The sequence below is a fragment of the Apus apus genome, chromosome 1 (genome assembly GCF_020740795.1).
Source record: "Apus apus isolate bApuApu2 chromosome 1, bApuApu2.pri.cur, whole genome shotgun sequence".
NCBI lineage: Eukaryota > Metazoa > Chordata > Aves > Apodiformes > Apodidae > Apus > Apus apus.
In genome coordinates, this window is record NC_067282.1 from 186,674,551 (window position 1) to 186,695,123 (window position 20,573).

General features: G+C 38.9%; 1 protein-coding gene across 6 annotated transcripts in view; it reads left to right on the plus strand.

The window, feature by feature from the left end:
* The first annotated feature begins 117 nt into the window (after positions 1–117).
* ALG12 (ALG12 alpha-1,6-mannosyltransferase) overlaps positions 118–20,573 on the plus strand; it is a 1,030,719-nt gene continuing 1,010,263 nt past the window's right edge. For 2 of the 6 annotated variants that reach the window (XR_007890627.1, XR_007890629.1), the window contains exons 1-10: positions 118–235; positions 4,273–4,462; positions 4,613–4,745; positions 5,237–5,410; positions 6,758–6,952; positions 8,191–8,294; positions 8,778–9,001; positions 9,742–9,911; positions 10,096–10,171; positions 14,355–14,912. Coding sequence is in view for 4 of the 6 variants with exons in the window: in XM_051629834.1 (XP_051485794.1) it covers positions 4,298–4,462; positions 4,613–4,745; positions 5,237–5,410; positions 6,758–6,952; positions 8,191–8,294; positions 8,778–9,001; positions 9,742–9,911; positions 10,096–10,171; positions 14,355–14,586 (1,473 nt within the window). In the remaining 2 variants the exon portion in view is untranslated. The other 4 variants (XM_051629834.1, XM_051629843.1, XM_051629861.1 and 1 more) reach the window with 4 other exon arrangements.

A 20,573-nucleotide genomic window follows, 5' to 3' on the forward strand; every position in this document is an offset into this window, starting at 1 on the left:
CGCCATCATGAGAGCGGGCAAGAGCCGGCTCCACGGGGCTTCAGATTCATTCGCCATTTGTACTTGGCAGCTGCGCGGGAGCCCTCCTGCTGCCGGGGGCCCGCTCTGCCCTTACCTAGCATGGCTGGCCGGAGGGGTGGTCACGTGGGCACGCGGCTCTCTCTCCCGCTCCCGCGCGCCACCGGCCCCCTCCTGCCGGCGCCCTCTGCGGGGCGGCCACGTGGACGCCCGGGCGGTGAGTGCGAGCCAGGCCGGGCCGGGCCGCGCGCGCTGCGCCCGTGCTGGCGGGAGGGCGGGGCGGCAGGTAACGGCGGTGTGCGGGTATGTGAGGGGGAGCCGGGGGGCTGCCAACGGCCCGTCTGCTCGCCGCTGCCCTGCTGCGGCCGGACCGGAAGGCTTTCCCGGGAGCCTCATCCCCCGCGGCGGCGCCGGGCTGCGGCTGCAGCCGCGCCGCGCTGCCCCGCCGGCTCTCCGCCTGCCGCGTGCGGTGGCTGCGGTGCGGCGGGAGGGAGCGGGGCCGGGCAGGGCCGCCGCCTCCTGAGGGGGTGCGCGAGCTGCCTGTCAGCGGGCGGGCGGGCCCTGCCGCGCGGGTCCCCGGCGGCTGCAGAACCGACGGGTTGCGGCGTGGTCCCGTCATGAAACATCCCAGGGCGGCACAGGAGCGGCGTGAGGGGAAGAACTGCCCCTCCCGCCCTGAGCGCGCACGTACGGGAGCGCGCCGTGACAGGCGGGTCGCGGCGGTCTCGGGGCTCGGCGGGGTCCGCGTCCCGCGCCCGCCGGCCGCGCTTTGCGGGGCCAGCCGGCAGGGGGGGAGCGGCGACAGGCCGCGGGCGGGCGGGCGGGCCGCTCGGGTGGCGTGGGGCGGCGGGCAGCTGCGGAGGGAGCGGGGTTTTTTGTGTTGGATGTGTTTTTGTGTGGTCGGTGGTGGTGGCGGTTTTTGCGTTTTGTTTGGGTGGGTGGGTGGGTTGGTTTGTTTAGTTGTTTGGCTTTTTTCATCCAGAGCATTCTGTGTTTGTTCCCCAGTCTGAAGAGTGGTATTTTCTCCAGGGCTTCCTCGGACTTTCATAGCTGGTGCTGTCCCAGACTTCATTTCCTGCCTCAACATTCCCTTTTTTTTTTTAATCTTAATTTTTATGTTTTAGCCACTGCCCAGACTTACGAGGAAATGTATATAAGAATAGCAGCTGTCATGTTCCTTCTTAGAGATGGAAATGCATCTCAGCAAGTACAAGGTTCAAATCTGACCTCATTCAGAAGCGAGCTTTAGAGCAAACTTGGAAGACCTATTAAAGCATAGGAAAAACCCATGAAAATAGGAGTTAATACAACATAGGTTTTAGCAAAGTTAGATCAAGCCAAAGGGAAGGACCTTATGGTGGGATGCTCTTGGTGTTTCTGGTTAGATGCCTCCATGCAGAGCATGTGAGGGAGTTAAATGCAGTCTCTGCAGGCAGATTGGACATGCACTTTGGCTGCCAAACTCTAACATACCTGTACTGAAGAGTGTCTGAAAAACATAAATGAGATAATATAATACATTTTTATTGGGAAGAATAAAATGTTCATTATCAGAACTAATGACATTTCCATGAAAAGGAATAAACGATTTTTGATGGAAGTGCTTCAGCCTTTGTTTTGTGTAAGAAAACAATTTATTTTCACCCAATTTAATCCGAGGAAGGGTTGAATTCTTTGTACTGAAAATTTCTGCTCTTCTATGATTCAGTCTTGATGTAGACATCTGAGGGGGAGTCAGTGTACCTATGTTGTACAGGCCTGAGGAGGATTATTGCAAAATTTTTAGAAAGTTACTGATGGATAAAACCATTTGTATTTGCTTACAATATTCTTCTAACCATTAGGAAGTATTTTTAATAAATGAAAATCTGTTTCTTTGGTTTTGTCATTTAAAAATAAAAGCTGCAACTGTGAGTATCTTACCTTTATGTAGTAAGTTTATTTTAAACTCCAGTTTCAGTGTCTGCCTGTCTTGATAAACTCTACTTGAACGTTGATGTTTGTCAGCATCAATTCTCAACAGAGCAAATGATCTTGAGTCTTGACAAGACCACTAAATTTATTAGGCTTTATCTCAGAAACCTAAGTGTTGTCTTCGTGCTTTGGTTTTTTATCTTCTAGTGTGTTTCCCTTCAGGGAATCTCAGTAAACATAAGGCATATAATTATCTTAAAATATATGAGCATGCTGGCAAGCTTGCTTTCTTTTGGCATACAAAAGGATTAGAGTCAACAATGTAATATAAAGCCTTGTGATAAAGTGTATATGGGATATGTTCCTTCACTGTCTGATGATTTAGGAAGTTGGGGACTGATTATTCATATGGTGATCAGGCTAGAGATATCAGGAGCAGGCTATGTTGTAGAGTGGTCAGAGTACAATGAATGCAGTATTTTAAGATGTACGTAACATCTTTTTGTTACACAACTGATACACCTAAGGAAAAAATAGAGCTTCTTGGCACTTGGACCCTTTTACTAGGGTTCATTGGGTCCTAAAATACCTGAAATGTTAAGAAGCTGCAAATTGGGAGTGAGGAATACCTACCTTGCTGGTGTATTTACTTGCTGCTTCACATGACACACAAGCTACTGAAGTGCCCGTGTTGCTGTATGCAGCAGTGGGTTGATACTTCTGTGTTTGTTTTTCTCTTGGGTTAGATTGGTCAGAAACATGAGATGCCTCCGTATTTATTGGAAGAATTGAGTGGGAAAGCTATCTAGAGACAATAATTTGTAGCAGATAAATGTGCGGAGGCTTAATTCCTGCCAAATGCTGATTGAAGTTGTCGTGATGTCAGTTGCTACCTCTTTTACTACTCCCAAGGAAAAAGGATTCTGTCATAGCGTAACCCATTGGTGTCCATCCTTGTGAAGAAGTAATACTAGGCACAGGTTAAAAAGACTTCTTTTTGCTTCCTGGGATGCTGTGTTTATTTAGGTTTTTAACACTTCAGGCCAAAAATCGTAAGGGCTTACCACAGAACTCTGTCTTTGAGCCCAGGGTTAGAGCTTCAGTAAACAGTGGCAATCATAAGAAAAAGATGCAGTCAGTGAGATATATAAACCAATATGCAGATAGAGGCAATTTACAGGAAGTACACACATTTTGGGATTTGTATTAGCTGTGAAAATGAGGAACATTAGCTCACTAATGCTTACTAATCAACAGGACAAACATCAATTCAGGAAAAGGTAACTTAAGGAGGAAGTTGCTAAGTGATCCTAGTAAATGTGCCACCTATCATACATCTGTTTGATGGACATTTAGACCAAAACATGGGAGAAGACATGCCTAACCAAAGACCCAGTTGTACCTTAAAGGTGCTATTTTTAAAGTTTTGTTTATCTGAGAACATAACAGGAATAACAATAATTAAAATCTCTTGTCTTTTATTAAATTGTCAATGTATAAAAAGTGAGAAGCTTAAATTAAAATAGCATGAAATAGATTACCATGTTTTGTGCTGGAAATGGTTATTTTTCCCTGATTTACAATCTGAAACTATTAACTGTTTCTCCATTACAATACCTATGCCTATTTACTCTGGCATGACCTGAACACTTGATTTTATCTTCATGATGAAATACATCATAAATAGTACCATAAGAGCGGCTCAGCAGTGTTGTGAAAATAAGCACTAGGGAGATAGGGCCTTCATTTTTGGGTAGCAGTGTGAAGGATGGGGTTCAGGCCATCTCACACGATAGTGGCACATGGCATGGGTGCCGGAGGGGATTTGTGCTTCACCCAGTCCAGACCTAGCTGCTTGCAAACTCAAAAGATCAAAGTACTCTGTTCTGAGCAATTTCTCATCCTCGCGGTTCCTCTCCCACTAGTTTCAGAGTCCTAGACAGACGAGAGTATGTTCGAAAGATCATGTAGAAATCCAGTGTGTGATTAAAGTGAGAGTAAATTACAAAGCTGTCTCTCCCACAGAATACAGACATAACTGAGGTGGCACTCTCTACAGTGGTGGAATGTGAAGGGAAATACTTTAAGTAGGTTCTATGTTCTCTGAGTTTTTTAGGAGAAAACTAAAACCTTCATATTTACAGAAGGTGGCGTAAATCCTGAAATGCTGACCAAATATGTTTTTTGCTATCTACTAGATTAATTTAATGTATTTAAAAAAATTGTATGGATTATTTGGTTTATTAGTCATTGTTTAATTTTTCTCTCTTTTTCTGTTTGTATAACTCATGCCATGTTATTAATGGATTATTTTTTTTCATTTTCTTTTATTAATAATAGAATATACGCTAATTTCAAATCCAAGATGGGTCAGAAGAGGAGCTCAAGTGGGCGGTCATTTCCGTTGCTGCTGCTGATTATTTTTGTAGCCTTTGTTCATTTAACTGTATGTCCTTTTACAAAAGTGGAGGAAAGCTTTAACCTACAAGCTATCCATGATGTGGTGTACCACCAGTTGGACTTGGACAAGGTAAATTGGAAATAAGGTATTCTTTTTTGGGCTCCTGCAGATCACAGTCCTGTGCTATATGAGTAGGATAAATGCCATGTGAATATAATTTATCCCAGTTTTCCTTTGTTTCTAATTTGCCTCTCTTACTTAAATTTTCCTTTTTTGCAGTATGACCATCATGAATTTCCTGGAGTTGTCCCAAGAACGTTCCTTGGACCAATTTTTATTGCCGCTCTTTCCAGCCCAGCTATATATGTACTTTCTGTGCTAAGAATGTCCAAGTTTTACTCCCAGCTGATAGGTATGAAAACATTCAATTGTCAGAACAGTGGTGTTTTTACTACTTGACTAATGAGTGATACTGTTGTAACATTCAGTGTTTGGATTAGTGGTTGCAATGTGGTATTCTTTTCCTTTTAGGAGGAGGCAATTCTCTCCCCTCTTTGGGGTATCTAACAGCACAGAGAAAGTCTGTGCTACAAATTCAAACAGTGTTAGAAAAAAAAAAGTCTCTTCAGAGAATGCATTCCCATCTGTGCTTCTGTGTACGCTTCAGAAGATACTGTTTAACTGTGGTATAGAAGCATTGACTTTTGTACAAAAGTATCAGACAAGTTTAAGGTAGATTAAAATAGATAAACTAATGGAGGAGTTTTGTTTTGTAGTGGCTTGTGTTGTGCTATCTTTAGTATTATTCCTCATAACTTCTTCCCATTACATTATGTAACATGGTTGTTCATCAGTGATCCATCTAACATTCCTCTTTATTTCTAATTTTTATTCTTCTAAAAGTCCGAGGAAGCTTGGGGCTCAGTGTAATTTATGCATTATGGAAGTTGCAGAAAGAAGTTAGGAAGCAGTTCGGAGCAACTACATCAACAATCTTCTGTCTCATCACTGTTACTCAGTTTCATTTGATGTTTTACTGTACACGAACTCTCCCTAATGTGTTTGCACTTCCTTTTGGTAAGTATTTGCATAGGAATAATTTTTAAATATAAAAGTTCTTGAATGTATCAGTAGTTAAAGTACAGAAATTGTGTGGTCAGAAGAAATTAATGTATGCACTTGGTTAAATTGTGTGATAACAAGACTAGAAAACTTGAGCAGTTGTGATATATTTCTTTTTTGTTTTACCATATTTGCTTACAATGGACTGAACTGACTCAAGTTTTATTGAATCTGAGTATATGTGGAGTTTGTCAGATGGCCTTGATTAACTAGAGATTTGAGTACACATATCTGATGCATAAAACATAGAGCTGTTCAAAAGGCAGTAGGTACACCTGCAGTTAAAAAAAAAAAAGTAAATCTGTGAATTAAGACTACACAGGAAACAACTTTTTCATGAGACTGTGGAACAAACTCCCACAGCAACATCTCCACCTTTCTCTTCCGGAGTTATCTACAAGTGTAGCAGTTTGTACACTTAAAAGGGAAGAAAAAATTAAAAGTCAAAACTTTACTCCATACATACAGTTTTCCCCAGAGATGATAAGGGGGAAGATGTGACGGATACTAGCTGAGTCACTTAATGTCTCAGTGCAAGTTGTTCAACTAACAAAATCCTGAGGTTGGTGTAAGAACCTGTACCAGTCAGAACTGAAAAGCAAAAGGCAGTTGAATTGTCAGATAAACACTGTGCAGTAATGAACTTCTCAAATAATTTTTTGCAGGTGTTAAAAACATACAGATTGTTCTGTGGCTTTGTAATACTAGCTTTTCATACATTTGCCTTAGGATCATGACCACATCACTGTGTAGTCAGTGTTATGTGATTTAAACTGAGAAAAAGTAGAGGCAGCTAACCATGCAAATGGTTTTATAGTTCTTTTTCTCTGAGCAGTAGTCTGTATTCTTGTTTTCGTATTTGAAATGAGTTGCTGTTATCATCAATACAGGATATACTCAGCCAAGAGAATAAGCTAACTCTTCAACTGATAGAGAGCAATAATATTTACAATTTGTGGTTTGAAAGGATTTCAGTAATACCTCAAGGTTTGTTTTTCAATCTTTTTTTTTTTTTTCCCTGCCTAAAAGCAATTAAATATATTGTCTAGGAAGAGTTTCCATGTGTTCCTTCTTTGGTTATAGTTTTCCTAATTATTTAAGCATCAACAATAGAAAGTTTTGTGTTATTTCAAATTATATTTCTCTAACAGAGGAAGAATTTCAGGACTAGAAACAGTAGGAGGACTGAGAGACGTTTGGTGGGAAGTCAGAGGAACAACATGCTGGCATTGAGACAAGGGTTGTCCTTTAGAAAATGAATAGTTTAGCATGTCAGATGATGTGTTTTATTTATTTTTGCAGTGCTCCTGGCATTGACATTTTGGATACAGCAAAAGCAAAGACCATTCATTTGGTTCTCAGCTTTGGCAATTATAGTCTTCAGATCAGAGCTCTGCATATTCTTAGGCCTCATGCTCCTGGTGACGTTATTAACTAAAAGGGTCTCCATTTTCAAGGTGCTTTCCCATGCTGTTCCTGCTGGAATTTTTTGGTTGGGTAAGTATTGACTTGGGAGAAAAAACAAAAACAGCCACATATTAAATTTAACAAAAGTCTGGAGATTTGGCTGATTCCTCTGATCACCTGGTCCTTAGTGCTTTCTTTTTGCCTTTTTTTTTTTTTTTTGTCTTGTCTTAGCTAGTAACATGACAAGGTTATTTGTTTATTTTAATATTTTCATGGGAGGAAATAGATGTGCACAGAGCAGTAGAAAGATGCTGTGACCTCTGACTTTAGATGTTTACAGTACGATGTCATGATCTTAAAAAGGCTTAGACTTGCAAGTTGACTTTAGTATATTCAGTACCTGGCTGTAGCTACATATGCATTATCAGTTGTAGTATTTATTGCCACCATGATAAGCTGAATCCCAGGATAAAATACAACAGTGTGACAGAGATACAAAGCTAAGAGGGTTGTGGGGAAAGTCACAGTTCAGCTTGTTTTCATATTATTTTTTATAGCTTAAGTGATTACCCTAGAGCAACCCATCCTTGGAAGGCTCATGCATATGCACATAAGTACTCTAAGCTTCTCTGCCAGCCTACCAAATTAAAAATGCTGTTGTCAAATTCCTGATTATGACCTCTGTTAGTGTATTGTCCCTTCCACAGCATGGACAGTAGAAACAGTAAAAGATAATGCTGTGTGCATTTGGAGGCACCTCACAGCAGAAGAGGTTGGAGGTCCAATGGGAATTAGTCAATGATACTGCCATTCCCTCTCTGGGCAACCTTCTTAAATACCAGAGCAGTTTTCACAGAGCTGCATGGATGAGATGAGGCTGATGGATTTGCTGCTTTTACTGTTTTTTTGCCTTTCATGCCCTACCCTCCTTCTCACCCACCTAATAAATAGTAGCGAACTTCCAGAGATCGTTTTTCATAACAGCTTTACAATAAAAATCAATTTAATACTATGTGAAGTTAACCCAGGTTTCTTAGCATTCATTACTTTTAAATTAAACTAATGCTTTTCACAACTGGGACTGGTGTGGGGTGAGTCTCAGATTCCTATCTAACATGCTTCTGTTAAGACTTCTATTTAAAAAGTGCCTCCCTTCCCTGCCTTTCCATTGCAAGACAGGGTCAATCTTCTCTGTGGCTTTGGGTGACGCTTATGATGAATGTTCCGGTTTATGTTGATCTCATCAGTAAATGTGCAGTATGGATGTGCTACTTTTCTTTTTCCTAGTTTTTAATTCATGCAGATTTGTATTTCTTTAATTCTTTTAGGGCTAACAGTTGCTGTGGATTCTCTGTTTTGGAGGCAACTTGTGTGGCCTGAGGGGAAAGTGCTCTGGTATAACACGATTTTAAACAAAAGTTCCAACTGGGGAGTATCCTTTGAAATGTCCAGGGAAAAAGATCTATTGAACTGTAGCAGACAAAGCAAAGACTTGATGCAGTCTACTCCCAAGACTGTCATGGTGTTAATTATACTTTTTATGAAGTATTTAATTATTTGAAGATTATGAGACAATTGTTTCTTAAGATATTTCAGTAAGTTTTCACTTTTCTCTGCTGACAGTCCCTCCTTGCTTTTTTTGTATGCTACCAATGTGAAGCCAGGTTTCTTCCCCTTGATTTTTCATGTTGCCCATCATTAGCACCATTTGACGTGCCCCTGTTAGGTGATATGAATGTAATTAGGCAATTGCTTTTATTTCTCGAAGGATGAGGCAGGAAACAAAATGCCTGGAAGAATGTGATGCACAGAAAGTATACTGCATATATGCAAAATTTGCGTATACTACTGTAAAGCATAGTTGCTTCACTTGATAGCTGTGTAAGTATCCTTAACTCTCCTTTTCACCTTGAAGACCTCCCCCTTCTTGTGGTATTTCTATTCAGCCCTGCCTCGTGCTTTGGGATGCAGCATTATATTTGTACCTTTGGGTGTAGCAGAAAAGAGAACTCGGATATTACTTTTGCCAGCACTAGGCTTTATTTTCTTGTATTCGTTTCTCCCACACAAAGAGCTGCGTTTTATCATATATACTTTCCCTGTGTTCAACATAGTGGCTGCTAAAATGTGCTCACGAATGTAAGTTCAAAATTCAGTTTTGTTTTGTTTTTTTTCTCTGAAAACGCAAAAGAAAAGCAGAACTGTTACTGTTTTTATCCATTTCTTTCCATCTCGGTATCTGGATCATCTTGAAGTGTGTTTTAGAAAGGAAGTTTGTATTATTGTACTTGGTCAACTAATGAGGGAAACAGAGACAAAAGAAGAGTTAAATGGTTAGACAGGACCATTTGGCAAATCTAGGGCAAAGTTGAGAACAGAGCCCTGATTTCACTGTTATTGTATTACAATTCAGTTTATTTTATCCATCAGAGAAAAAGACACATGCCAGTGTATTACTGTGTTGTTAAAATGGCTTGCCTTAGGAGATAGTTTCACATACAGGTGGGGCTCATAAAACATGGAGTGTGTATTAAAAAGTTAAACTTCAGTATATTGAGTAAACAAATTGAAGTTAAACTCTGAACTTCTTTGAATGAGAATACATGCATAGCTAAAGATTTTAAATAATAAAAATACTTAGCTTTATTGGAGAGCTTGTATTAGCTTTACTAATGAGAATATTCTAATTTAAATGTCACTAGAAGCTAGTTTTTATAAATGGATAATGCACTCCATACATGGGGCTGTTGTAAAGTTTGTATTAATCTTTATTGTCTAGTTGTGGCATTTTGATAAAATTTCGGTCACTTTTGACAGTGACCAGTATGAAAGAAAAATAACAACAGTTTATTCTTACTCATTTTTTCCCACCTCAACAGTCTGAATAACTACCGGAAATCCTGGCTGTACAAACTTGGATATTTCTTTGTTGTAATTCACCTTCTAGTTAATGCAGCTTATTCAGGAACGTCTTTATATGTTTCACATTTCAATTATCCTGGAGGAGTGGCTATTCAGAAGTTGCATGAGTTGGTACCTTCAACAGCAGGTATGTAAAGCTGGTTTGAGGTTTGTTCATCTAATTTCAATTGCAGGGGTTTTTTGCTGGTGTATCTTTACATATATTGGATATTACTTCTTCACACTCTTTTCATGCATCTTTTGTGTTAATGTATTAATCAATGTTCTTAGAAGAATTTTGAAACTGTATTTTGTTTCCTTTATTTATGTAGATGTCTCTGTTCATATTGATGTGGCTGCAGCACAAACAGGGGTTTCTCGGTTTCTAGAAATCAATTCAGATTGGAGGTAAGTTACGAACGAGGTATTCTAGTCTTAAGACAGGAGTATGTTTCTTCCTTTTTTGTATATGCACAGGGCCAAGCATCACAGTTGTGCTTTCTGGTACAGCATATTTATTAAACCAAGTCAAGAACAGTGTGACTCTTCAGATAATTTTGATTTATGTAGTGCTACTGTTTCAGAAGTAGAGTGCTGCAACATTTTTTAATTGTTTTGGTTAGTTCTGGTTTGCCTAAGTAGTGAGAATCTTTTAAAGACATCAGAAACAGTGCAAAAAAATTGCTTGCTTACTAAAACACCAGTATCTTTAATGCAGCTACATTTGATATCTCACTAGATCTTGTAAAACACAGCTGTAGCTTAACACTTTTTGCTCTCGGCAGAACAGTGGATATAATTGTGTAGGTAACTTAATTTTGTTTGGTTTTGAATCGTGTGGCAATGTGGAACTAATAATTAATATTCAGTGTCTATTTTTATGTGGAACATCCTTCACATAGAGAACATTGAAGCTGCTCTTACAGACTATCAGTTACATTCATTTGACACTATGTGAGGGTGGTGAGATGGTAGAACAGGTTGCCCAGGGAAGTTCCTGATGCCACCTCCCTGGAAGAGTTCAAGGCCAGGTTGGATGGGGCTTTGAGCAGCCTAGTCTAGTGGGGAGGTGTCCTTGTCCATGGCAGGGTGTTTAGAATTACATGATCTTTCAGGTTCCTTCCAACCCAAACCATTCTGTGATTCTAAGATTAGCAGTTGAGTGCTTTGGTACCATGACCAGCAGTGATGTACAGTTTTAAGAATCAGAATATAGAAATAAACAGTAGGAGACGTTTGTGGGATAGCATTGCTTGTTTTTGAGAATGCAGACGAAAAAGAAGACACCTGTCTGATTCTTAGGCCTACCTCTTCAGTGGTGTACATTTCTAATTTAAAATGTAATCTCAATGAAAATGATTCAGCAAAAAGTGACACAAAGCCTCGCTTCATACTTAAACACACAGACAAAAAAAGTAGATTTTGGTTGAATAAGTACTCTAAGCATAGACTTTTTTTTCCCCAGTTACAGTCTTCAGAATCAGATGAACAAACCTAATTTAATTAATGGTATGTTTAGAGATAGAGGTATTTTGGAAGTAAAGAGAAAGAAGGGAAGAGTATGCTTGTGAGGGAATTATGCAATCAGCGAGCTTGCTATGCCTTTTTTCTGTGCTGTCTCATAATGGTACAGACATTTAAAGCTGAATTGCCTTCACAGTTACCAATCACGTTTATTTCAAACGGGATTTTGCGTGTTCAATCTAGAGAAAGTCTTAAGCCATGAACAGTCAGGAGGAGACATTAAACTATTAGACTATAAGTGATAGAATATGCATGATAGCTAGAATGTTCCAGTGTTGGGTTTTTTTAATATACATAAGTACACAAGCTATTCTGAATGCAACTCTGCTCTTTAAATACAATGCTTAATTTCAGTGAGCTTTTTGAGGTGGTGGCTTTTGGATTGTTTTGAGCTTGCAAGGCTGTAGTGGGATTGGTGAACAAATAATATGCCTGTCACTGAGGGGTGTTTCCTAGTGTTGCAGCTACAAAGAAGTTTGTTTCTCACTTTTATCTTTACTCATCAAAAAAGGCTTCAAGGAAAGGCTGATTCATCTTAAAGTTTCACATTTAAAAATCAGACCAATTCCACAAGTAAGCATCATACACAAGACTATCACTTTGACAGCAAAATAGTTCAAAGTTTAGAGGCACCAGCTGTCCATTTTCTCTTTATCCAAGGAAGTGACAGCCTTTCAGATTGCTGAAAGCTAATTTACCATCTTCATAGACTGTGTACATCAGGTGAAAAGTGTTATGGATGGAGAGGCTATGAAGGCTGGTGATTCATCAGGATAACTACAATCCATAAATAAAAGACATAAAGTGTCTTAAGTTAACAGCTTTCAGTTGGTGTGCTCAGATTAGATCTGTTTGCCTCAAGAAAAATGCAAGCGATCCATTATTTTTCTTCAAAGGCTGATTGAAAGAAGCTTGATGCGGATTCTTACACAGGGCAGGTGTTACCATCTTGTCTTCAATTAGTGCAGTCGCTTTGAACCAGGAATAAATCTGCTGTGTAAGCTTAGAGTATTTAAAATAATAAAATTCAGAAATGCTTGCAGCCAGATGAAAGGCCCTTTATTTGCTGATGAAGAAAATGCAAAATTAGTAGTTGGTGAAGTTGTTACAAAGTATGGCATTCATTCCTTCAGTTTGGATGCATGTGCTATTCTAAGTGGTATCATGGTCTTTTTGGAAATAGCAGGTGAAATTCATGTACAACTTTTTTTCAGAAGAAAGTATGTGTTCAGTGTGCAACGTCTTAATTCTGCATTATATTGGGGAATTTATTGACACCTTTGCATTCTGTCAGCCTGAGATCTGTTCTGGGTTGCCAAAATTTCAGTTAACAATCCACACAAATCCTCTAGTTTGCTTTAGATTACGTGCTTTAAATATCTTACATGTTCATGAGTGCTATGTCAGGCAGTGTTGTAAAAGTAAAAATTGAGATTTTTTTTTTTTTTTTCCCATTTTTCAGACAATTCAGGCAGATGAGAGGCTAGGGCTGCAAAGACAGGGTGAAAGATGTAGCCTGGATTTACTCTTAGGCACATTTAAGGGTGTGCAGTGTTGGGATTGCCCCACTGTCCTATGTGTCCATGCCTGTAAGAAAAGCTACAGCCTTGAGTAAGTTGCTTGTGAAATGTGTGGGCAGAATCAGGTGCTTAAGATTAGGAGCTCCAAAAGCTGGTAGAAAACAGTTCACAGAAAAGGGCAACTGAAAGGGTGAAGAACTGGGTGCTGCTCTTCGCTTGGTTTACAGAGCATGGACTTTTTTTTTTATAATTAGATGCCTAAGACTGTGTTGTCATAAACAAACTAAAGGTAAGTAACATTTGTCTTAACCTCTGCCTTCTGGACCTTTACTGTAGAATGTTTTTCTGGGATATAGAGCAAAGATTTGAATCCACTTCTAGAAGCATGCTTACCAGTGGTCTGCAAAGTGTTTTGTTGTGGACTTACCTCATTCTTCCCCCTTGAAGTTGTTGGATTGAGGATTTGATCAGAGGGCCCTGTCCAGTATGAGCATCTTAACCCTTGGGGCTATAAATTCCACCTGTCTGACTTCAGTGAATGAATAAATAGGTACTGCAAAGTAGAACAGTGTCTTCATGAGACAATGAGGGAGATGTATCTTAATTTCTAGAAAATTAGAGAGGTTCATACAGCTTTGTGAGGTAAGAAGGTTCAGTTCTGGGCTTAGATCAGATGGAGAGTGGCTGATGGTAAATCTTTCACATCTCTGCCAAATACTTTAGTCACTTGTTTTCTTGTTCTGTAAATGCCCTCTAAAGCTAGATTGATATAACTCCTAATAAGAAATAACTGCAAGTGTACATGTTAAATAGTTTTAGAACTCACTAGTTACTTTATATATTTAATATAGAATTTATATGTATATGTATTTAGGTACCTTAAAACATTATAAAAGCTGACCCAAAGTGGCCTGCCCAAATACCTAGTAGATCAAGGAAGTGAACTCAAAAATAACAAATGCCAAGTTAATACTATAATTGCCAGGCTGTTCTTGTTTGTTTTTTCCTACAGTGTTCAAGGAACTCATCTCCTTTTTGTTCTCTGAGGCTCCTACTTTATTGTATGACTACTGGAAGAAAGAGGTTTCTGCTAAAGTGCCTCGTAGTTTGTTTGGTTTTTGTAATTAAAAAAAACCAACACAACAAACACAAAACAAACAAGCAAAAACCCCCAACCCCCACACTTCTCCAAATTGCAATTCTTGTAGAGTAAAACCTTAAGACTTAAAAATGAGTCAAGTTTTTTACAGTCTTAGGCTTTGGTGTCCTTTCTCCACAGAACGCAAATGGAGGACTAGTGAGAAATTTCCTAGGAGTCCTGATTTATATCACAATAGCAGAGGAAAGACTTGCACAGATTGACTCTATAACTCTTCAAAAATACTATTTCCTCCTCCAGTACTAGTTAATTTAATCAAGAGATATAACTGAGAATGTTACAGTTCCTTTTTTTGTGTTTCATCTTGAGTGCTACACGCCCTTGTGATAATTGAGATGTCTACTATGCAAAGAGAGGAATGTACATAAACCTTCTTTATTCTTTACAGGTATGACAAAAGAGAAGATGTTAAACCAGGAGACCAACTGATGTTTTCTTACACACACATACTGATGGAAACAAATCCTCTTCAAATATCACATTACAAGACAACACACAGGCCACTGGCAAATATACCTGGCATCAGTAAAATTGGGTTGAACCTTACTGCACTACCTCCTTTTACTTTAAACTTGAAACCAAAATTAGTACTATTGGAAAAACTTCCGTTATCATCTTGACTGCAATTTTAAGTCTTTTGATGTAATTTTGCTGATGACTGAATAATCCAACACAGCAGTGAATTAACATTCCAACACTGCATTTCAGCTTCTTTGGAAAAGGCGTGGAAAATCTTTTTACTAATTGGTATTTATCTCCGTCCCGTTTCTTACATAAATGTTACAGTGCATTCCGAGTCAGTATATACTTGAATACTGAGTTGTATTGTTAGATATGTTTAAGAGAAGCTACCTACAAGTTTAGTGGTAATAAGTAAAATCTGTCTACTTGCTTTGGGTAGCTGTCTGTTTCATAATGTAGCACAGGTATGTCCTAATTGTCCTATGTAAGATGCATAATGGAACAGGTTTGTGCTATGGCAATAATTTGGTATGTAACTTATGTGTGCAAAAATGTATTACTTGATGTATCTGCAGGATTGTAACCCCTTCATTTGTCAAGACTGCCTGTATGAAAACTTAAAAGTTACCAGCATAGGAAAGCCATATTTGTTGTAGCTTCATCACAATGCCTAATTGTGCCCTGTAGGCTACCAAACTCATTAAAGTGAAAGATTCATTTAAAAAGCAGTTGGACCTCTTGACAACCACTGTCTTATAACTATTCTTTAATATACAAATCTATTATCTTTATTTCAGTGGTTCATGAATAAGCAGCAACTTGAATTTCACAGGAAAAGGAATTTTTAATGCTTCCCTCTTTTGCTGTAATGATACTAATTTACAGTGCAAAAGTTTACCTATGAAAATACTCACTTGAATATACTTTAAGAAGTTAGGTGCTGTTTTCCATTTTTTATTAAGTGGTCCCTTTGGAAAGGAGTAATGTGCCATGTGTTGCATTCTGTAAACTAGAATAAGATAGCATGCTCTGTAGTCTCTTTATTAGATATTTTTGTTAAGGATGTCTGCCTAGATTGCTGAAAGGAACAAGTTAAGGGGTAAACTAAGGAAAAAATGTTAACATTTTGTTAGGGCCAGTTGTAATATAACAGGAGCTCCGTTACTGTAAACAATCAATATAGATTAAAATTGTGGGCAGAAAACTATTCCTTGCAGACTGAAAACTAGAGTAAAAATTCTTACTGAATAAAGTGTGTTTGGTTTGGCTGGTTTTTTTTAACTTCTGAAGCATACCTCGTACCTGTGTACATTTCAGTTTTTAGGACTGTATTTTCTTTATCATCTAGATTATATATCAGTGGAACTGATCTGGTGGGGTGGAGCCTGCACCCTGTGGGTGGCTGGTGCTGCAGCACAGGCTTCCTCCTGCTGAGCAGATCTGGCAAAGGCAGCCTGCAGAACTTGTTCGTCCAGTCTCTGGTGGCTCTTGAAATTGAAATCACTCAAGTATTATCTATTTGACTTGTCTTTGGTAGAAAACTATGCTTCCTCCAGAGCCAATCTGAACATCAAAGAATTCACATGAGACAGAGGGAAGTACATGTGCAAATAACTGAGAATTTGGAACAATACAAATGAGAACTTTTTAGTAAAGCCATTGTGTTAAGCTTAATCATTGACTTTATGTAACTCCCCGCCACTGTAGTCAATAACTTAAGAACCTAAACTAAAACTTATCCTGCCCAAGCATAGACAAATGTCTGCACTGCTGATGTTAGCTTTCTGAATCCCTGGTTGTCGGAATCTTTGCAGAAACTTGCTTCTGTTAACTAAAGAGAGAACCTAGGGCTGTAAAGCTTGTAACAGGGATCTCATGCTAAGGCCCAAAGTGGTACAGAACATGGGGGCATTTGGCATCTGAAGAGTTTAATCTTGCTGAATGTCAGCTGCACATAGCTGATTAGGTTTGTCCACAGACTTCAGTTCTGATGTCTGCATACTACCTGTTGGACTTACACCAGTGATGGTGTTCAACTGTGGTAGTAGTGTGTATGTCTGCTCACAGCCTCACCACTGATGAAATTACAAGCTATTAGCTCAAATTGACATGTTTAGTGTATTTATGTGGGAGAGAGAAAGTTAAAAACCATACAAGGAGACAGGAAAGAGATAGTGGATTGCAGTTTTGAAGAGCATCTGAAGTTTATTTAGGTCCTGTTGCATCCTGTTCTGCATATTTGGTTATTGAACAGTGCTTAGTTTTAAAATTTGCAATCTGTGCATGCAGCACTAACAGCTGTGGGTAACCCCTTCCAACATAAAAGCCAGGAATATGATGATAGCCTACACCCAGAACAAAACAGGGCAGCTGTCAAACTGGGATGAAGATTACTGCAGTTTTTCCCCAAAGGCTGCTTTCTATAAACAAGCAGTCCTTGGAATAGAAGTTAAAGCTGTCTCTCCTTTCTGTTAAATTAATCTTTTCATCTCCAGGTCCTGTGTTGTCTTTCTTTAGCTCCACAAGAAACATGGAGCTTATTTTCTTCTTTATGATAGGTTAATATTTAGTGTACTTGCATGGAAGAAAGAAAGCAGGGGTTTAAGTTCCCTTAGATATAAGAGAGCATTAAGGAAGCCATTCAACCTTTCTACAGACTTCAAGTGGGATATTACAAATTCTGCATTTGGGGGGCATACGGAGAAGCCTCAAGTTACTGCATGAATGGTGCAGATAAGAAAGACAAGAAGAAGATGGAATTTTTATAGGGCCTTCAAAGTAAAAAAATTGTCATGGCTATTCGAGTTCTTAAAATCCCTTTTGTCTTGACTGATTACAAACAACCCTAGCTTAGAGTATAGTTTAATAAAATCAGAAATAGGGTGAGCTTATTCAAATAATTGAGGGCTGAATTAATCTGAATAAGGCAAAAGATAGGTGGACTGTACTATCAATTGTTACATCTATGACCTTTAAACACAGAATGGAGTAAACAAAATGCATTTAATCTGTATAATGCTGCTGTAGAATTAAATTTATTTTAGGGTGTTGAGTTAAACTCCCCAAAGGTCAAATGTGTACCTTGACTCGACTTCTTTCAAGCAACATTTGTTCTTGTAAAGAGCAAAGCTAACAAATTATTTGGACACAAACATGTCACAATGTCATTTCACCAAGAGATGGTGAATGATCACTGTCTTGGAGCCTGAGATTTAGGACATACTGTCGTAAGTCTAAATGAAGTAATACCATGAAAAAGTTGTGGAACTAGCAAATAGAGGACATCCTTGGATTCTGAAAGTAAAAGTTGCTTCAAAACAGGTTTAAACAGGTCACTCTCCCATCAAGAATTAAAAGAACCCAATATCACAGAGCAACTTCCAGTTCACAAAGTCTTTTAGAGCATTCAGAAATGAGAAACACATCAGACCATATATACCTTATGCCTGAAGTACTGGCTATGGGTCTCCTCTAACAAGAGCAAATTTGGGATGAGGGGACCTGGAGAATGGTTGTATTGTATCCAACATAAAATGTGTTTTATCTGTTTAACACCAAGAAAAGCCAGAACGTGTCTGAGGTTCTTGTCTTTGCCATCCATTGACTTCAGCCATCAGAATACAACCTCAACCAAGGTAACTGCGTAAGACATTTTGAAACACTGATCACATCCCTTCTCATTCCCTAATGATTCCACGCATCCCCTTGGTGAGACAGGTTACACATTAGGGCAAACAAGTCTGAGATTGTGCTGCCTCTCCTACTGTAGTTAAAACTGTTCTCGGACCATTCCTACCTTCCCGATTACTTCTAGTTTCTTCCTAAGAAGCTTGAAAGATGATTCATGATTTAAGCACTTGTTTGTTGTAGGCCAATTGCACAAGAATGTGTTTCCCTTGCATCTGACAACACTTTTTCATCCCTAACAAATTAGTGTTGCTTTCCTCACTTTGTTACTTGCACTCACCCTTAAATATCCCACTCCCCTCCCCCCCCGACTTTCTTTGCAACTTAGTATTCAGAGTCTTCCTTGTACAAATGACTTCACATTCTGTTTGCAAGAAAAGAACAAAACCACAAGCAGAGTTTATCACGGATGTAGGCAGGACTGTTTAGCCACAGCCTTCTCAGCTGTTTACATCACTGGTCTCAGCTATGTCTTAGATGAAATGTATCACTAGTTGCTTAACTTATAACACAGAAAACTAAAAAAGTTATTGCAAATATCTCAAGTTAAATTACAAAGAATATCTCTGTGAAGGTCTTCTTCCTTTTTAAGTACATATGATTCCTAAACATACTTGATCCATTTTGTATGCAACTACTTATTTTAGATCAGTTATTTAGATAAACATGAGCAACTACAATTAGTTTTGGTTGTTCATTTAAGCCCTTTGTTTATGATAGCAAAGACAGTCGGTGTTCCTTCTGAAATGCTAAATCTTACTGTCACAGGCAGTCTTTCACCGACTCTGGTTTAGTTCAGCTGCAACTGCCCTTGGTTCTGTACCAAGGCTTGATTTTTTACCTTTGTAAGGTAGAAATGCTGTCTGAAATAAAGCTCATCTTTTCCTTTAAAACTGCCAGTTTAAATAAAGAAAACTGGATGAAGGAATTGGTTCATAGAGGGCGGGGGGGGGGGGGGGACGGGGAAAGAAAGAAAGTGGCAGGGACTGCTTAGACATTGATCTGGCCCTTGGAACCAGAGTTGGGGATCTAACTGTGATTACTGTTTCTGGTTGGCATACTCATTTTCTGAAATGAAAGACTTGGGTCAGCTTTGCAAGGAAATCAAAGTAAAGAATTTACTGTTGCCAAGAATAAAGCGAAGGATTAATATAATTGTAGAAAACTAAAATGCTTAGTTTATAAAATCTAAATAATCTGTAATTAGAAAGTGTTATTTACTAATATTTTTTTTTTCCTGTGTTTGGAGATGCCTAAATGCAAGTCTGTTATGGCTAGCTCTGTATAGTACTGGAAAAAAATGATACTTTTAGGGACAGATCTCTCAACAACTGTAAGCATCTACTTTGGGCTTGCCATCTATAGCTACATTTAATTGTCACACCCTTATGCTGGAATTTAAGCTGCTCTAAATAGATATTTTGGTTCTTTGTAAATTCAAAAGCTAGTCTTGGGGAGCAAGAAGAAGCTATGAGTGTTCCTGCAGCCAAAGAGGTTTCCTTCACTTTTACTTGAAGAGGAAAAGAGGCCAAATGGAAAGGGGCAGTGTGGGGGGAACATCATCACAGGTTTTTGGAGTATAATGTAGATCTCAACAGGTACTTTCCATTATATACCCTTCACAAAACTTGACTTCTTGGAAAAGGTTGTTGCAGATCTCTACTTCTTCCCCTTCCGGCCTTTAGTAGTACTACAAAGTATTTCTTGCTGCAATGTGTAATTATTTGGTACACCTGCCTACTCTTGAAAGAAGCAAAAGCTGTAAGATTCTCATAATGACACAAAGTATCATCTGTAGTACCAGCTACACTTTGCTTTTCACGCTAAGAGAAAAACAAACAAAAAAAAAGTCTGCTTACTACATTTATTTGTAAAGTTGCTAATGTACTAAAATTAATTGTTTAAATAAAACAAATGTTAGTGCTGCAGGTTCACCATGTCATTCAGAATTAGGGAACTGTCTCCTGCCATAGGGACTGCCGAGCACGAGCTCAGCTTGACAAAAACCCACTGTTAACAGCTGGTGCTTTATTTCAGTCTGAGAGAAGGTAATGTAAAAATAGTGGTTTCCTAGACATTACAAATATAAGAAGGGTTGAAAAAAAAAATAATTAGCAATCACTAAAAAGTGATATTAAAAATAGAGTAAATCCAGCATAAAACGTGCCCACTCAGTAACTCACTGCAATATTTCAATGAAAGCTTTCAGCCCTTCTGTTGAAGTCACTTTTTTCAAAGGCGGCAGTGCGTAAACTAAAGATGGAGATGCTCCTACAGAAGGATCAAGGCTTACAACTGAAAAGTAGCAACTTTGTGTTTTCAGTCACCCTATTTTAATTTAAATTTTTAAGAACTGTGTTTTGATTTCAAGGCCTTTTCAGCCTGCAATTCTCTTTTTTAAAAAAATCTAACATGAGCCTATTATTAATTCTTAACCAAGCTGACACTGAAACAGTGC